General features: G+C 50.4%; 1 protein-coding gene and 1 long non-coding RNA gene across 4 annotated transcripts in view; both read left to right on the forward strand.

Annotated features, from left to right (window-relative positions):
• The window catches only part of LOC121658796, a 6,726-nt gene extending 5,358 nt beyond the window's left edge, over positions 1 to 1,368 (forward strand). Inside the window, exon 3 of the long non-coding RNA XR_006014049.1 lies at positions 228 to 1,368. This is a non-coding gene — a long non-coding RNA (uncharacterized LOC121658796). The remainder of the gene's footprint in view (positions 1 to 227) is intronic.
• Positions 1 to 17,779, forward strand: part of PPP2R2B (protein phosphatase 2 regulatory subunit Bbeta) — a 66,367-nt gene that overhangs the window by 8,198 nt on the left and 40,390 nt on the right. The window contains exon 1 of one of the 3 annotated variants that reach the window (XM_042016093.1): positions 14,520 to 14,701. The exons of the other annotated variants lie outside the window; for them this stretch is intronic. Within the exon in view, the coding sequence (XP_041872027.1) occupies positions 14,632 to 14,701 (70 nt within the window). The 5' untranslated portion in view covers positions 14,520 to 14,631. Of the gene's footprint in view, positions 1 to 14,519; positions 14,702 to 17,779 lie in introns of those variants that run through there. 3 annotated transcript variants of the gene reach the window in all.

Genomic DNA, 17,779 nt, shown 5'->3' on the forward strand with positions numbered 1-17,779 from the left:
CCTCTCCCCGCGGGGCCCGGACTCCCTCCGGATCGGACATCTCTCCGGGGGATGCTCGGAGTGGCCCCGCCGCGGCCCGCCTCGACCGGCGCTGACCCGCGGGACGAGCGCTCGTCTTTAATGACAGAAAATGTCGCTGAGGGATTTTTAAATCAAAAATACTTTCAGTTGTGAATGTTCCGTCCTGGCATTGGAGGATTTTGAAAATTATTTTTCTTCTCCCCCAGTTTGTGCCGGGATGCTGCTCCCCACACCTCTCCCGCGCTGATCCCATTCCTGTGTGACCATCGGCCTCTACAGGCTACCTGGACCTCAGACTTCCTGCAATTTTCCATGTCGAACGGCTCCAACAAAAGCATAAGCCGAATTATAAGCACATTTCCAAGATATCTCTGGAGATATTTCCGTTCTGTGACTGTATTTTCCTCACTACAGATGGGTTCAGCTGTAGCTTCCCAGCGTTCCCCTACTGTCTATATTTAGTTAGTGCTTAAATCAGCACAAAGGTGCCTTCTGTTATCCCTCCCACTCGGAAGGGACCTGATGGAGGTTGCAGGGAAATGCTTCAGAGCGAGAAGGAAGAGCAGCTGACGGGGGCTGAGCTTCAGAGCAGATCTCGGGCTACGGCTGCCTTTAAATTGAGTTATTTTAAGCGCTTTTGGGGAGGGCAGGATGGTGAGTGTGGTGTGGTCAGGATGACCTACCAATTAGAAAAACCAGGGAAATTGTCTCTATTTGTTGTCCCTGCGACGGGCAGCTTTGTGTATCAGTGGAATTGCTGAAACCGTTCTCCTGCCCAGGCCAGGGGCAAGGGTGCCCGTTTTCCCCACCATCATGGACTGCCTTTGACACACCCACAGGCACAGTTCAGTGTCTCTGATCAGACCCAGAGATGTGTTCAGCTGCTGTACTGGCTCGGTAGACGAGATGGGAAATACCCAGTGACAGCCTGCAGCCCCTTGGGTTTTGGGTGCCATCTCTACCAAGCCCATCCAGGAATGTCACAGGTGACCACATGAAGGCTCACAGGGCCACACATGGGACTCAATGAAAACATTAAAAAAGCCAGTAGTTTGAGATTTAACCCTGTTTTCTCTGCAGGCAGCTTTACAGAACAAGGTCACCAAAAAGGTCTCCGAAATCCCTTACATATGTTGATGTTGTGGTGGAGCTGTGCAGGTGTAATTGCTGTACATGAGACGCTGCTCTTACTGTGAACTCCTTGTGTTACACCAGTCACCCAACAAACCCTGTTTGATACTACACTCTAAATAATTTTCTGACATGGATTATAAAAGAAAACCCGGCTGTCAGAGGCTGATCTGGCTATATTTGGGAAATAAACACACTCGCAGCTTTGTAAAGCCATATGGTGGATTTATTCACAATCAGCAGTTCCTTTCAAATGCAAGTTCATGTCATTTAATAATACATTTTCCAGTATACAACTCAGCACTCTGTTTTCTCTGTTTCCTCTTCCAGCGTGTGATCTGGGAGCAGTCAGCTGGCCTCAGCCTGGGCCACCTCTTGTCTCAGCAATGCACATTCAGCAGTATAATTAAGCACTTACATTAGTGAGTTCTTACCAGCTCCTGTGGACTTCATCAGCAGTTTTTGTCCCTGCACGTTTCCAGTGCTGCTGGCTGCTATTTTCCTTTCTGTGCAGTGTTGCACAACAGTGCAACTTTTGGCTTGGTTTCTTCTGAAAATAGGGCTATAAGATGCTGCATGGAGTGTGTGTCTGAGTAGCCATCAGACCTGCTCTCCTCCACTGCTTCAGGCACTTGCTTGGCCAGCTCCATCTCTGGGCTTGGGGATCTCAGAGGCACCAGCTCTATGGGAACATGGACAGGGACATCCTCCTTGTGCCCTTTGGGGGGGGGGGGGCGCCCAGTGTTATCCCAAGGGAGGGGGCTCTGTGTCCAGAGCCAGTGTCAGATGCCTGATGCTGGGCACCAGGTCCCTGGTGCTGACGAGCAGGGTCTGCATGCAGGCGGGTGTGCTCAGCACCTGGCCAGGGTGCATCCAGTCCCCATCATGGCTGTGGCGGGTTTAGCAGAGAGCATGAGAGCTTGTGTAGCTGCAAGCAGTAGGGTGCACTGCTGGTCACAGACATGTGACTCTTGGGTCTCCTCCTGGCCCAGCCTTCTTCCAGTAGAAGTACCCACTGACACCCACAGGTAACTTCTGCTGTGGGCTGCTCTGGTCCATGTGAGTACTGACAGCCACGGTTAACCCTGGTGAGTGCTGTGACCTTTCTGCTGTGCAGTTTGCAGAGAGTGCTCAGCTCCTCTCCCTTGCAGGACTCCGGTCTGTACCTGTGTATCCCTTCGGGATCGTTGCTGCATGTGGGAGCTCAGCCTATCCCAGCCTGCTTCTCTTACTGCACTGTGTCTGATCTCCAGCACAGATCTTTCTCTTGTGCCAATTCCAAATGCTCTGCCCACCTGTATAATGACAGCACTTAGCACTAAATATCTGCAAAAAGGCCTTTTACACATTAACTAAAGAATCCACACAACACATCTGTGAGGGAGCTGTGCATTATGTCAGAAACTCAAGGAGAGAACAGAAAAGGAACAGCAAAGGGGGCCGTGTTCAGGATTGGGTTCCTCTGGTGTAGATGCACTTTGTACTTAAATCCTGAGCTGCTCTGGTGGCCTTTTTATTCCCTTTGTTTCCCCTGAAGGAGGTGCCTCTCAGGAAGCACCACGGCAGTTCGGCTGGGAGCTCTGGCAGAGCCTGGGGGTGAGCACCCACCTGTGTGGCTCCTGGCCGTGTTTTTTATTCCTGTCCAGGGAGAGATCACTGCTGTCGGCACCGGCACTGCATCTGCTGGAACCAGGTGTGATCAGGTCACTGAGCCTGAGCAAGTGGAGGGGTGTAGTGCTCGATTCTGTTGAATGAACATTTTTTGTAGAACGCTTTGTCTTCCCTTCCTGTGACATTCATGAAGTGATTTAAAGTAGCACAGGGTGCTTACATGGTGCTGTGAAAGCGTGGGCCCTGTCACTTGTGCAGCGTGATAAGCACAGGGGCACTTGGCCATCCTGGCAGCGTGGCACAGCCATGGCCTGAGCGCTCTGTTACTGCTCACTTGTGTTCTAAGCATAAAGTCTCTAGGTCTGAAAGGTCAAGGAACTTGTTCAAGCTTATAAAATATAACATTAAGAAAAACCATGGTTGAGTCACGCAGAGGATTTTCACACATGCGTCCATACAAAAAGGCAGATACATGTGTCCACACCCTGCCAATACAAGCCTGCATGCAGGTGTTACTTGTCTTTAATTTGGTTTCTCAGTAACCCTCCTGAAGTGGAAATTTCACAACAAAACCAAAGTGTTCAAAAGCAGGAGCTGATGAGAAGGCTTCCCTTTTATCTTTGCCTTGATTCTGTCTTTAAATTTGATGTTCCTCAGCTGAAATCAAAGAGTAATCAACTCACAAGCAGATGGCAACAAACCCACCACACTAACCCACAAAGAAAAGCCATGAAGGGGCATTTTTTGACCCCCTGCCATATAGTCAGATGTTGTTCCATTGAAGGAGGCTAATTGACTTGCCTGTTTCAGCTAATACTGGCTTAGGCTTCTCTCCATCCCCACTGTTAATCTGAAGTCTTAAATGACAGACTAAGGAAGAAGAAAATAAATAATACGACTGATTAAAATCAGGAGCAGCCTAAGAGCAAGGGGCAAAAGTGCTTGGGAAACAAGAGGCAGTTGTGCTCCTCCTGTGGTTCTTGTCTGTGGTGGCCCCACAGGCATGAGCACCGCCATGGGCCATTGCTCCCCATGGTGGGGAGCCTGTGTCCCCAGGATGGGGCCCTATGGGGACTCCAGGAGGGCTCCCATCCTGAGGATCTGGAGCCCTGCAGCCTGTGGGAGGAGAAAGTCAAGAGTTGCTGAGAGGTGCTCATTTTCAGGAGATGAAGGATGGCAGTGAGAATTCCTGGTGCATGAGCGGGTTCAGGCCCAAGGACACCTGGTGCAGAGCAAGAAGCAGAGCTTGGCCTGTGTGGGGCGAGCAGGTGCTGCCCAGGGCTGTTGTGTGCCCCCATGGGCGTCCTGTGCCTTCCCCATCTTCTTCTGAGGGTTCTGTGTCCTGACTGTGAGCGCATGCGCAGCTGGACAGCAAAGGCATTGCCTGCAGAATTACAGTCCCCTGCTGCTTGGGCTGCCCTGAAATAATCTTCTTCTCTTTTTTGTGCCAGCTTTGTAATTTCTCGAGGGTAGTTGTCCTTGAGAGGAAAGATATTGCAGGTTTGTTGTGCTTGATGTCACTCTGCGTGTTGTCGAAACTGAAAAGCCATAAAATTCACACTGATGAATTTTCACGTGTGAGTCTGCGAAGGCCATGGAGAATGTGTTTGATGGACTGTCATCCCCATATTTTTCTGACACCCATTTTTGGAGGGCAGGAGTATGGGGAACCTTGCTGTTACACCTTTGACACTCTTTTCCCATAAATTTGGGCCTCAGGAAAATGAAGCAGTGGAGCCTCTTTGTCATAGCACATTGGCAAAAGATTTGTATGATGGTGGTGGATAGGTCTAAAATAGACTGCAGTCAGCAGGATGAAAACTGAGTCTTTCTCGTAGGTTATGGCAGACTGGAGTGGAAGGGCTGATTGAGCTAAGTGTGGGAAGTGCTTGGGACAAGCTGGGGAACAAGAGCTGCGAGAGCGAATGCCTGCGGTTCCTGTGGGGGAGCGGGGTGCTCAGGCTTCTGTCCAGGATGTCCTTTTGTGGCAGTACCATGTGCATTGCTGCCGAGTGGCAGAGGGAGTTGCTAATATGTGTGACCTCATGCGAAATACACTGTTCAAATGCCTCTTTTTAATGAGCACAAGTACTTGTTCTATGTGAGCAGTCATGGTAAGACTGCTACAAGCTGGCACCCAGTAGTTGTATATATACGGTGTGAAGGAGGGGTGTGCAGCATTCCATGGACTGCGCTGAGTGTCCAGAGAACACACGGATGGATTGACAGTGTTCATGCTAACGAATTAATTACTCTCCCTGCGCAGATGTTTCTCCCTTGTTCAGAAATCACTCACAAACGTAACAGGAATTAAATCAGTTTTGTTTATTCAATTGGATTAAAGTAGCTGTATTCCCATGTTTACAGGGGCAATTTGATTTAATGTTACTTTGTATATTGTTCTGCTCTCACCTTCAGGGGAGTAGTTGTCTGTTTTAGGAAGTAATTTTTTTTTAAAGGACAATAAAATCTTAATGATCACATCATCACATTTCAATGTAGACTTCTATGCCTAGTGTCATACTGACCTCATTGCTGATGTTGTTATATGTAATTCAGAAAAAGGCCTTGGGAAAGGCATGTGTGTGTGTTCGTGTGTGCTGGAGCCCATGTGCTGCTGCTTGATTCATGGCTGGGTTGGGGCTATTAGATTTCCTTCCCCAGGCATTTTATAATCTGTTTAACATAACACAGTCGTTTGTCTTGTTTGCTGACTGCTTAACAGATGGATATGTGATTTTCGTAATTACTATATGAACATTAATAAGACGTGCTATCTTTTATTAATTAACAGTTTTCCAGGTTTATTTTTCCAAATGACACGAGGGAGATTATATGTAAATATTAGCGACATACAAATATTAGTTTTACAGCATTGGCATTCTGAGAAGTCAGGCAAACTTTTAAGGCTCCCCATGGTGTCTCTTGTTTTCCTTTTTCCCCTCCCCTCAGCTGTACTTCTGAAGATTCTTTGGTAGCACTGTTGGGTTTATGTCTTGTTAAAGGTTGGTCTCCTTTTAGTGTAAGCAAAGACCAGATCTGGCCAATGTCCTAGGCCATCCTCTATATTTATCCTGACAGTGCAGCATTCTTCCAGCCCATTTCTATCCTTGTATGATACTATCATCCCATCCTTCCTGTTGGAGATCTCCAGAAGTGGGAATCACTGTAAACAAGTATGAAGACTGCACACTACACAGAAGAGAAATCTTCTCTCACTGTGACCACGGCTGTTCCTGGGAACTCTCCCAGTTCCATGACTGAAGAGGATCCTGGAGAAAGGAGGTCAGTTCTCCTGGAAAGCGGTGGGAAGCTGGCAGTGCCAGGCAGGGCTCCCCAAAGCCTCACTTGTCTCTCTCACTGGGACTTCAAAAAGGAGGTATAGTTTTGTTTTGTGATGAAGCAGCCCCTTTGCTACCTGGGAGGGGGCCAGCAGGTCCCAGGGCCCTCCCAGGGTTGGGGACCCTGGCCAGCCCCAGTGCCACCTTTCCCAAGCTGCAGTTTTTTGCTGGAGGCACCTGGAGGACCCACGGGGGAGGAGGCACAGCCCCGGGAATGATGGGTCACACTGGAATGCTGAATTTCAGGTGTTCACAGAGAACGAATGACTGACCTGGGGTGAGGTGGAGGGCAGGGCAGGGCAGGGCAGAGCCGGAGCCGAAGGGCTGGAGCTGCTCCAGTTGCTGTCGTTGGCCATTCCCTGTTTGTGGCTCTGAGTCACGGAGGAGTAGTGTAACTGGGTGGATTTAGGGCCATGTGCACATAAGAAATGTTGAACAGGATCAGTGTAACACTCCCTGACCCTCTGTCAATGCTTATGAACTTCGAACACAAACTCAATTTAAGCTGGAACGTTCCCTTCTTGGGGGCTTTGTTTTGTGGGACGATCTGGTATAATGTATCATATCATAATGGCAAGAGTGGGCGTGAGTGGAGAGCAGTGCAGGCTCACCCTGCCAGCCCCCAGCCCGGGCTGCAGCCCACCAGTGCTCCCAGGCCTGGCCAGGTCTGGCGGGAGGCTCCCGGGCACCCTCAGGGCCGCGGCTGCGGTCGCTCATGGCAGTGCTGCCATGCTCGTGGCACCTGGGCCCATAGATACCAGACTGAATCAGAGCATGCTTGTTATTTTCCCCGGCAAATACCAGAATAGTTTCATGCTTAGAATACGTTCTGAGTTAACCAAAGCATGCATGAGCCAGGCTGGCTCTCCAGTGCTTTGCTGGCTTCCAGACGTGGTTTGCTACGGAGCGTTGCCGTCTGCCAGGGCACCACGGGGTAGGCTTGGTTATTGGGGCAGGCAGGCCCTTCACTCATGTTGGCTGTTGCTTTGTGAAGTACCACTAAAAACTGACAAATTCCTGTTAATGTGGAAACAGTTGGCGAGTTGATCGGTCCTGACAGGCTCTCTTGGTTCCCTAGCTCTTAGCATTGCAGCAGCAGCAGCTGTATTTTGCTGTACCCCATTTTGCACTTCCCACCAGGGTGATTTTGGGTCACCATCTGTCCTTCTGACAGTTGTGGAACTTCAGCTAATCCGTGTGCAGGTTAGGAGTGCTGCTCTGCCAGACACAAAGTTTCCTTTTCTTTGGGGAGTTAACTCTGACTGATTAGCCTTTGTGTTTCCCATTCTGCAAGGCTGGCCAGGCTACATCTGTGTGTGCTTCACTCTGCTGCTGCTGGGTGACATCTGAGGACAAGCAGAATGATTTTTATAAGGTAGTAATCCCAGCCTCAGGTTCCCAGTGCTCTGAAATTTACTATGTTTGTGTTGCAAGACATGGGCAGCCCTATTTTAATTTATACCATGATTTCATTACTTTTTGATGTGGGACATTCAATTAACTGAAGGCTGTGAAGTAATTGCAGTTTAGGAAATACAATTCACAGTGACCTGGATGTGTTGGTGTTTCATTGGTGGACATTCTTTCAAATAAAATCCACCTTTGAGGCCGTATGAAATTTTGCATATTAATTGCTAATTTAACCGAATAAATGCTAAATTGTCATTCTCGCACATAATATCCCAGGATATGTGGGGAAGCATCTGAGTGTCCAGTGTAAATACATGACAAAGTTCACTTTTTCAGGACTCAGACTGATCCCTGTTTCTCTTTTGTTGGTTCTTCTGACCGTCATCTGATGGGTTGACAGTCTGCAAATTGTTGACTGTTTAGTAGTTTTAAAGGTTACGGGGTTTTTTTGTTTGGTTTGTTTTTTTTTTTTATTACTCTGTGTGTGATTGCCAGCTTTGCTCTGTGGAATTGGTTTTCGCCTTTGTCCTGGTGACTGACATTTTTAAAGCAGTGGAGCGACAAAGGGGCCACAGCGTGGAGAAGGCAGGTCCCACTCACCCCTGCCCAGCCCTGATGCCTGTGTGGAGGGCCTGGCCTGTGCAGGCTGCAGGTTGTGAGCAGGGGCTGAGGTGTGCAGCCAGCTGATGGCAAGCAGTTGTATCTGTTCCACTCAAATGCACGTGTGAGTTCACATGTTCCCTCCCATAGGGTGACCTAACCTAATTAAAAACATTTTGAGAGCTGTATTTTCATATGAAATAGTCAAATTAACACAGTGATTTTCTTCCCCAACCAAAAATAAATCAACAGAAAAATCCAAGAAACAAAATACTGTCCTTATTTTTGCATTCTGTGCTTACTAGATTTAGTAATTCAGCCTGAGACGTGCTCTCATGGTTCTCTCATGAACAATGTTCCAGTGTCCTCTTGTATCCTCTTTAACCCCCTATCACATTATGCTGCAGCAGCCTGTGAGCCCTTTAGGTCAACGAGCCCGTGTATGTGACATGGTGCCTGTACCTGGGCTGTGTGTTCTGTGTCCAGTGCTCCCCAGGACACCTGCACTCATGCCCTGCAATGTGTTTCACTCCCAGATACCCAATCAATGCCTGTCAGTTTTGGCCTTCCACTGTCACCTGTAGTAGAGTTTGTTACTCCAGGTAAAACCCAAACCCAGAGGAGCAGACAAAACACCAACATAGACAGGCCTCACCTGCAGCATGGCTCAGAGTAGCTGTTTTCAAGTAAAAACTTATTCCTTAGCATCGACTGTGCTACAAGCATCGACTGTGCTACACTAGTTCAGATGCTCCAATGCTATAGCATGTGGCCTTAATCTTCAGAAGTGGCAAATCCTATTTACTGTGTAAGTATTTAAGCTAATTATATCTCTGATGTGAGGAACATGTGACAAACTGTTCACACTGTATCCTTTAAAAGACATTGATGTCTCAGACCCTCCTGAAATATTCTGTGCCTCATTCCGTTCTTGGGGTATTGTATGTGTTCTGCAGTGTATTTAGCAATAGTATAATTTACTAATAATATAGAGGAAATAAGTACACTATGCCAGGATGGTCTGTAGAGTAGAATAAGAAATAACTCATAGCAAGTTTTTCCAGGAAGCACCATGTTTGTGTTGCTGCTGCACAGTTGCATTATATTGTTGCTGTGTGGTTGTTGCATTATAGGAGAGACCTGATGAACGGGAAGATGCCTGGGCTTTTCTAAAGCCTGGCATAAAATGCTTAGTAGGGAAAGACTGCATCTGAAGAAAGGGCTGCTAAAATGCAGCAGAAGCTGGTTGGTCTAATGGAAGGCAGGAGAGAAAGCCCTTGGGGAACAGCTGTTCCCTGAGCCAGGCTGGGTGTGTGGCAGTACTCGTTACTGGCGTGTTGTTAATCATGTACAGCTTGTACCAGCACCTGTAACGGCGCAGCAGGGGTCAAGGCCAAGTAGATCAATTTATCATTTGACCTTTGGGAGGCAGAAGTCTTCACCTACTTTGCATTCAATGAACTGATTCTTCCCTTTTCTGCCCCGAGGTCCTGACTCTTGTTCTCCATCATTTGGGAAGAAGAGGGCTGCAGCTTGTCCTCTGCATTCAACCTAGATTCCCAATTTTCTTGATCTTGGTTAATCTGGTAAATTATTGGCCTTCTTCAAATCATGCTAATTAAGGTTCATATGATTGGGACTTCATCACGGGTATGGGTTATGGCTTCCCCAGCTTGCTTACATGACTTATAGGAGAAAACATGAAAAACAAATTGACTTAGTGCAGTGAAATCACAGTGAGGATATTAACATGTGGTGGGGGGTGTAAACATTCCCTGGGGACCACACAGCAGCCCAGCACACTGTCTGCAGGTACAGGGGATGGTCCTGCACGAGGCATTGACCATGAGGGTGTTCATCCAGAGAGGGTTCACCCTCTCTGCATGTCCCTTCATGGCTGGATGGGAATGGTCTTTGTTGGCTGGTGCAAGCTGGTGCCCTTCCTGAGCCTTGCCCAGGCTTCCTAGGCTGGAAGAGATGAGCATCAGTCTCTCTGGGTGCTCAGCTCTACTGCTGGCACAATATTTATGAACTGGCTGTGGAGGACTCAGTTGTCTGTGGTCCTCTGGAGAACTGGATCCCTGACCTGATGTCTCTGTCTCTGGCCATCCCAGGGAACCTGTGCCTATGGCAGTGGATATGTTCAGCACTGGAGATGGTGAGAAGCTCTGGGTTCCTGCAGGGTATGCAGCACGGGGGCCTCTGCCCTGAGACAGCCTTTTCCCTTTGGGGTTGTCCCTTAAATATGGGCCAGCCAGCCACCAGCCCAGGTGGCTGTCACCAATTATATGTTGAGAATAGGAGTATAATTACCCCATTTTTGCTGCATAATTAGCTCTTCAGATTTGTGAAGCTAAAGTGCTGTCTCTACTGAAATCTGTGAGCTGAAGGACTTGGAGCACATTGGGAACTGGACATGATTGGAGAAATTAAGTGCTCTCCTTCTCAGAGTACTAATTGTGTGCCATGACCTTCATCCAGATCAAAGACCAGGTTCTGGCTCTGATATGAGATGTTGAGGGGTGTCATGAAAGCCCTGGTTTCCCTTCCTTAGCAGAGATGGGCTTTCAGGTAAAGCATCTCAGACTTGGTTAGGGCAGGTGGAGGTGGCCACCACCTGTGTTGGTCCATAGTTTGATAAGTCTACGAAGCTGAGATGCTGCAGAGTGAGAGTATGTCCTGCTTCCAGGGAGCAGTTCCCTGTCCCACCCTGGAACAGGGGGATGTTCCACCCACAGGAAGGGACAAAGAGCGGGGCAGCAGTGTCTGCCCGCAGCTGCAGGTTGTTGTGCTGCTCACAGACCTGTGGCAGGCAGAGCACAGGACCCTGGGGCTTTCACTGCCAGTCCTGTCCCCTGTGCCATGGGCATGTGCTGTCACCAGTGCTCCTGCACACAAGCTGACCTCCGGCACCGTCCAGTGAGCTGGTGCCCACTGAGGGCACTGAGCTAACGATCAGTCAACCAACAGAAATAATTCTTACAAGTTTAAAAGAAATTTTGTTATCTGTGCTTAATGGTTAAAAGATATGGGTATTGTTCTAACCCAAAACAGTAATTAGGAAAATAGATTTACTGCTCATGGATGGGAGGCTAAAGTAAGTGCTGTGAAGGAAGTTCTGTATTGAACATAAAATTGGAAGTTTGATTCAATTATTCTTCACACACTGTTTAGATCCCACAGAAACCTGAGCATGGAACTCTTCAGCCTCTCTAATTGAAGCAAAAATCATTGGAGTGGAAAGTGTCCTGGCTCTTCAGGAGATGTCAAAGTACAGATCATGGCGGACACCTGGGGGTTTGGGAAACAGTGACAGCTACAAGCTGACCTTTGGCAAATTTAATCTGCAAATGGATTCCTGCTTAGGACAGCTAATGCTTTTAGTTATTGTAAAGGCTTGCTCCTGGATTTTAAAAAGCTGAGAATAAATGGATTTCATGATGCAGCTCCTATGCATGTTGCATAACAAACAGGTGGCTTCTGGATGTGTTTAAATGATACAGTGTGTTGAAAAACTTTGCAGGACTTACAAATGTGTAAGTATAATTCATGCACAATGGGGGAATAATTTTTGCTACTTAAAAAAGGAGAAGGGACTTGGCACTTGTTAGAATGAAAATGCACCGACGATGGTGTATACTGAAAAGGAAGGGAAGGAAGTCACTGGTTGTGTTCATGATATTCATGGGCATTGCAGGGGCTCATTATTCAGCTGGGCATTGCCTTTGGCCTGGGGTTTGGCATCTGGGGTCTGATGGAAGGAGGCAATATGGTAACAACTGCTTATTCAAAATCTGTCTTTATTTTTCTTGTCTGAAGCTGCTCTTGCCTCTTACAGGACACCTGCAGGTGAATGTAGCTTGTAGACAGAGGGAACCCAGTTCCGGGGGATAGTGTTGTGGTGAGGTTTTAATCTTTCTTTTCCATCTCTCTTTTCCTGTGGGAGGTCCACATCCTTCCCTCGGGAGACAGGAGACCACAGACAGAGGTGTCAGCTGAGTTGCCCAGAGCCAGCAGCAGTTCCAAGTCCTGTGGTGTGTTGGCGTCTGGTCTCCTGTGCTGTTGCATGCATGAGGACCTGCCAGCAACACAAAAATTATTTCTAAAGCATGATGTTAGTGCTGTGGCTCTCTTTGGCATGCAAGAGAGCTTTGGTCAGCATATCTCTGCACTGTGCCACTAAGCCATGGCCAGGTCCTGTGCCTTTTCACAGGGAGTGAATTCAGACTAACGTGCAACTCTCACCCACTGCAGCTAAGAGCAACCTCAGCCTCAAATACAGTGTGTTTTCTTGACTTAAATATGTGCCTGGTGAATATAGCATGTAACTCACATTCCAGGATAATTCAGTGAAGGCTTGGGCATGGAGACTACCAGCTTATGCCTGTCTGATGAATGCTTCTGGCTTGTCATATCAGTAATCCCTGTATTAATGAGTGGCCTGTGATGTGATGTGATTGACAAATCCTGAAGTTATATATGCATAGGAGTAAGCGCTGGAGTTCTCCAAGGTGCAGTTTTACAATGTCTTTTATCAGCCTCTATGTGACAGCATGTCAGAAAACATCCTGGGGAGGCAGGAAGCTGTGGGCCTGGGAATTCACCTTTCCTCATAAGGTCACAATGGGTAGAACAAGCTTTCCCTCTCTCTTGCCCCTCATCTGAGAGTATCCGCACACTCCTCCAAAAGGCGTGTGGTGGTGTGGTGGGTGTGCTGGTGTGGTTGTGCAGCAGAGGTGTGGAACATGCTGTCCAAAAGATGCACATACTGGACGTACTGGAGTCCTTGAGCCTTCTTGCTTAGAGGTGCTCTCTCCCGTGCTTCCCCTAGAATAAGCAGCCCCCAAGCAGACAATGAATCTCAGCAGATAATAATAATAATAATAATAATAATAATAATAATAATAGCAGATAATAATAATAATAATAATAATTCAGGCTGTAAGATCTTGCACCTTCCTAATGAGATTTTAATTATGACACTACAGTTGGGAGAGGAAATCAAGCTGCAGTGCACCACTGTATTTACAATGTTATCCACCATCTTTGTCCATTCCCTTTGCATCCTCCTGTTCCAGTAACAATTACACTCCCTGCTGATGTGGCCCTGGACTGTCAAGCAGCTCCTGTGCCATGGCACGCCGAGCTCTGCAGTTCCTCCAGCTGACCCCAGTCCCATGGTGTGGGGGTCTCGAGGGGTGCTGGGTGGGTGGGCACACAGTGTAAAGGTGCTGCAGGGCCTGTGCCCGCGCGTGCCAGTTCCCCGCCTGACCCCAGCTAGTGCCCAGCACCCATGATACTCTTGTCCAGAGTGAACCAAGGCAGTGCTAAGATGGGTCTTGACAGCAATATGGAGCAGTGGGGTGCTGTGGGGTGCAGGCCCAGGTCAAACCCCAGCCTGTGTCCATGCACCTGTTTCCCTTCAGCAGCTGTCTGAGTAGTGGAGAGTGGGGGTCAGAGGGGACACTGCAGGTCAGGAGTGAGAGTGGGGAGTAGTGCCTGTCCTCTCACTGCTGCCCAGTGTGCACACTGCTGCCTGGCTGGGGATGTCATGTGCCCTGACACTGTGGTTGGGTTTTACTTCCAACTTCAGGTGCTGGAGTTGAGGGAACTTGCCTCATGTGAGTTTCCTCCCTGTGTCTGCCAGTGGCTCAGCCAGTGCCAAGGCTTCTTCCTGGACTCTGCCAAGACACAAAACCCTTCCAGTGGGCAATTGTTTCCCTTTGGTGTGCACCAGATGATGAGTCCAAAATACAGCCTGTCCTATCAGAGATGTGCCCTGAACAGGAAAGCCCTCCCTTCCCCCATAGCCCTTGTGTTCATTCTCTTCTCTGGATGCCACCAATCCCCCATCCACATCGACCTTTATGGTCATAAGTCACTGAGCATTCCTACCCCCTTCCAAAGTCAAGACAGGGTGAGCCTGGGCCAACTGCCCGTGGGCACACACCTCCGTAGCACTGCTGGCATGGTCACCTTCATGGCCCTTTACTGCATCCCCTGTCCCGGGACACCCAGCGTTCATATATTGTGGCTCTGCCAAAAAAGGGTCTGATGTCAGCCCTCGGCTGGGATCTTGTTTTTGGGGCAGGCAGGTCAGGGAGCAGCAGTCCGTCTGCCTGAAGGCTGTAGGAGCTTCCCCAGGGACAGGGGCGTCCACCAAGGGCAGTGGCGCCCCGGGCAGGAAGGAGCAATCCCCGGGCAGGAGTGTCCCCGGGGCAGGTGCGTCACCAGGTAAAACAGCATGCCCGGGCAGGAGCGTCCCGGGGCAGGAGTGTCCCTGGAGCAGGTGCGTCTCCGAGCAGGAGCGTCTTCGGGGCTGGGGCTGGGGCTGCGCCGCGCTCCGCCCGCCCGCGCGGTGCCGGTCGGTGCCGTATGGGAGGAGCCACCGGGCACCGCCGCCCCTGCGCCCCCCCCCGCCGCATTTGGCGGCCGCCGCCGCGGAGCAGGGCGCGGGGGGGGATGATGGATCCGCGGCTGCGGCTGCTGACGCCCCGCGCCCGCCTGCCCGCCGTCAATGGAGGAGGACGCTGAGACCCGTAAGATCAGCAGCAGTTTCCTGCGAGACCACAGCTATGCCACGGAAGGTGAGCCCGGCCCGCAGCTCCCGGCCCGCCCGCAGCAGGTGAGGCCGCCCAGCAGCGGCCCCGGCCCCCGCCCGCATCGCCGCGCATCGCTCCGCGCCCTCCCCCGCAGCTCTCCGCGCCCCGGGGCCGCGGCTGTCCCGGGACCGGCACCGCTGTCCCTGGCCGGGCTGGTCAGCCCCACGGCGGCGGCCCCGGGGGGTCGGTGCGGGCGCGGCGAAGCCGCTCCGGTGACTCAGCAGCGCCGGGTGTCGCTGGGTGGGTTCCCCCGGGCCGGGCTGGTCCCTCGGCGGGTTGGGGGCGGCTAAGTCGGGGCACCGGGAGCCGCCCGCAGCAGCGCTCGGGACGCAGCCGCCCCCATCTCCCGCCCCGGGGCGGCCGGAGCCTCGCGTTCCCGCCCTGTTGCGGAGCCCCCCGCCCCGCCGGGCCCCTCCGGGAGCCCCTGCGCCTTCGCTCCTCCGGTTCCGGGAGAAAGGGGAGTCCCGACCCCTCCGCAAGCCCTTCCCCACTGGAGCGGAGCCCGCGGGGCCGGAGGGATGCGGAGCTCGCCGGAGCCACAGGGCGTTCGCGGTGCTGCAGGTGGCTGAAGCCGCGCTGTGAGGTGCGGGAATACGGCAAACGCTGGTGCAGGTCTCGTCAATGGAACAGTTGTCTCAGGGCTATTTTCACTACAAAGCGCTTCAGGAAGGTGTATGAATCCTGACTGGTGTGTTGCAGATGCAAGGAGATACCGAGGCTGTTGGACATGGATAATGTCACAGCCCTGGTGAGGCTCATGGTGCATTTGAAAGTGATTTCCCGTAACGGCTCAAGAGCGGAGAAGATGGTGTGGCCATGTTCGGTTCAGGCGTTAGAACATGAGCTCAGCCTGCACATGATGCTGCAGCCACCACAAAGACAGCTCCACCAGCGAGGGTTGAAGCAGGGATGGGGATGGAGCTGCTGTTGCCTCTGCTGTCCTCCCTGGTAGCTGTCAACTTCGCATCAGCTCTGTCACAACCGCCCTTTGGTCTCTTGCTTCAGGAGGAAACTGCAGCTGATGTAAAGCAAAACCAAACCCCCCCACCCCTTCTGGTAGCACTGACACCTTCAATGAGGCTTCAAAAACCAGATTTCATACCAGAGTCTGAGCAGGCTTATTCATAGCTTAATTAGTAGCCAAAGAGGCTTTCTCTTACTGTGTCATCCTCATGAGACTTAAAGGAAGCCAGGCTTCGGGAATTTTGTCACATGGCTGAAGGAGGGTTTATCTAGTGGGAAATCTTGGGCTTGATATAGTAATAGAAAGCTTTGGATACCTGGTGAGCCACAGAAAATGGTTGTTCATGTTGCTTGTGTGTAGCTGGAGTGCAAGTGCTCAGTGTGACAGCCCCCAGATGCTGGGGAGGTGTTGTCCTGGGGCATCCCCGGCTCTGCTGCTCTCCTTGCGTGTTTCACACTGTGGGCCCGGGGTCCAGGAGGACTTGCTGTGGGGCCAGGTGATGGGTGCACTGTGGGGCTGGGGAGTGGGCAGACCTGCCGTGGGGCTGAGTGATGGACCTGTGGAGGCCACACCACACTGACGGGACATTTCTGCTGAGAGGGGTGGTGCGAGCCAGTGCTTCCAGGAGGGTGCTGTGGCCAGGATGGGGCTGAGCTCCCATACTTCCCAGTTGTCTGGCTCGCATCACCATGTGCTGTGCTCTCAGAAGGATGAATTTGCTGTTGCTGCATCCTAAAAGGCAGCTGCAACAGCCAGCAAATTAAAAATGGGGCTATAGCTACCTTGTTGTGACCTACTAAGAACTCAGGTTTCCTGGCTGGGAAGGGTGGAGGGTTGAGATGAGCCCGCAGTGATTTCTGCCCATGACACTGGGAAGGCTGGGGATTTTCAGTGATAAGATCCAGTCTGTCTGTAATCTGTGGCTGTATGCTGGCATTTTCAGAAGAACCTTGTGTGTCGTACTAGTGAACCATAGCAATCCTCTCTATAGAAATGAAACAGTCAGAGGCATTTGTGCAGTAGATGACCGAATCAGCTGGTGAGATCCCTGCTGCAATGTCAGGGCAGGGGGAGGTACCAGAGGGGATTTAATGGCTGTGTATCATCTGGGAGTTTTTCTTCACTTCGTGCTGTATAGGAATCCTGACTCTCTATGCAGTGGTTCTGCTAGAGGGAGGCTGAGTGCACTTTGAAATGGTAGATTCTGCTAAGATAAAAAATTTAGATAATTCAATTTTATTTTTTCTACATGTGAAAGCAGCATATGCCTAAAACACCGTGGTATCTGGTTAAAAAAGAAGAAAATCCAAATGTTGTGCAGAAAGTGCAGACTTGCTTTGGAAATGAAGGTGTCTCTGGTGTGTCAGCTGAGGGAAATAGTCGGGTTATGTAATTTGCTTTAGTGAAGTGCTGTTGTCACTTAAATAGGTCTGGTATTTTCATGCAAATGTGGGGTGAGGATGGTGTTTCACAAGTGCACATTTGAATGCCTTGTTCTTGTGCAGATCAGAGTATTGCTGAGAAGAAATGGGGCCCTTGTGCTAATTCGACTCGGGTTGCCAGGGAGGTGCTGAGGTGCAGCCCACATCCCCAGCCGTGTCATAAGGTTTGCCAGGCACAGGGTGAGCAGGTTCCAGGGCAATGCCAGCTCAGATCGCAGAGCACTGCTGCAGAACGGCAGATCTCACATGAAAAATGTCCAGAAAATATCCTTGGTTTATTCTTGTTTTGCATAAATCTATCTTCATTGGCAATTCTGCTGAGTGCCCAGCCAAAAGTAGGACAAATTGAGACATTTGAATACAAACAACGATTGGAGCAGCTTCCAATTCTAGATGTGCTTGCTGGAGAAGTGTCCTCAAGGGTCCGTCATGCCCCCTGCCCCAAGCTGGCCCATTTCAGCAGCTGAACCCAAAATGCCTGTCTCCTTTAGGCTTCAGGCTGTGGGTGTCACCAGTTTTGTGCAGCGGTGCTGTTCACCTGGCATGTCTCCGAGTACTTGCAGTGGCTGACAGTTGGGTAAATACCTCCAAACAAGAGAGGAATGACATGAGTGACCCTTTCCATGAGCCCTGCCCTGAGCCCTACCCAGCCTGTGT

Source organism: Corvus kubaryi, unplaced genomic scaffold, assembly GCF_017639235.1.
Source record: "Corvus kubaryi isolate FWS band 111438036 unplaced genomic scaffold, C.kubaryi_AGA036_p1.0 split3-37374, whole genome shotgun sequence".
Lineage (NCBI taxonomy): Eukaryota > Metazoa > Chordata > Aves > Passeriformes > Corvidae > Corvus > Corvus kubaryi.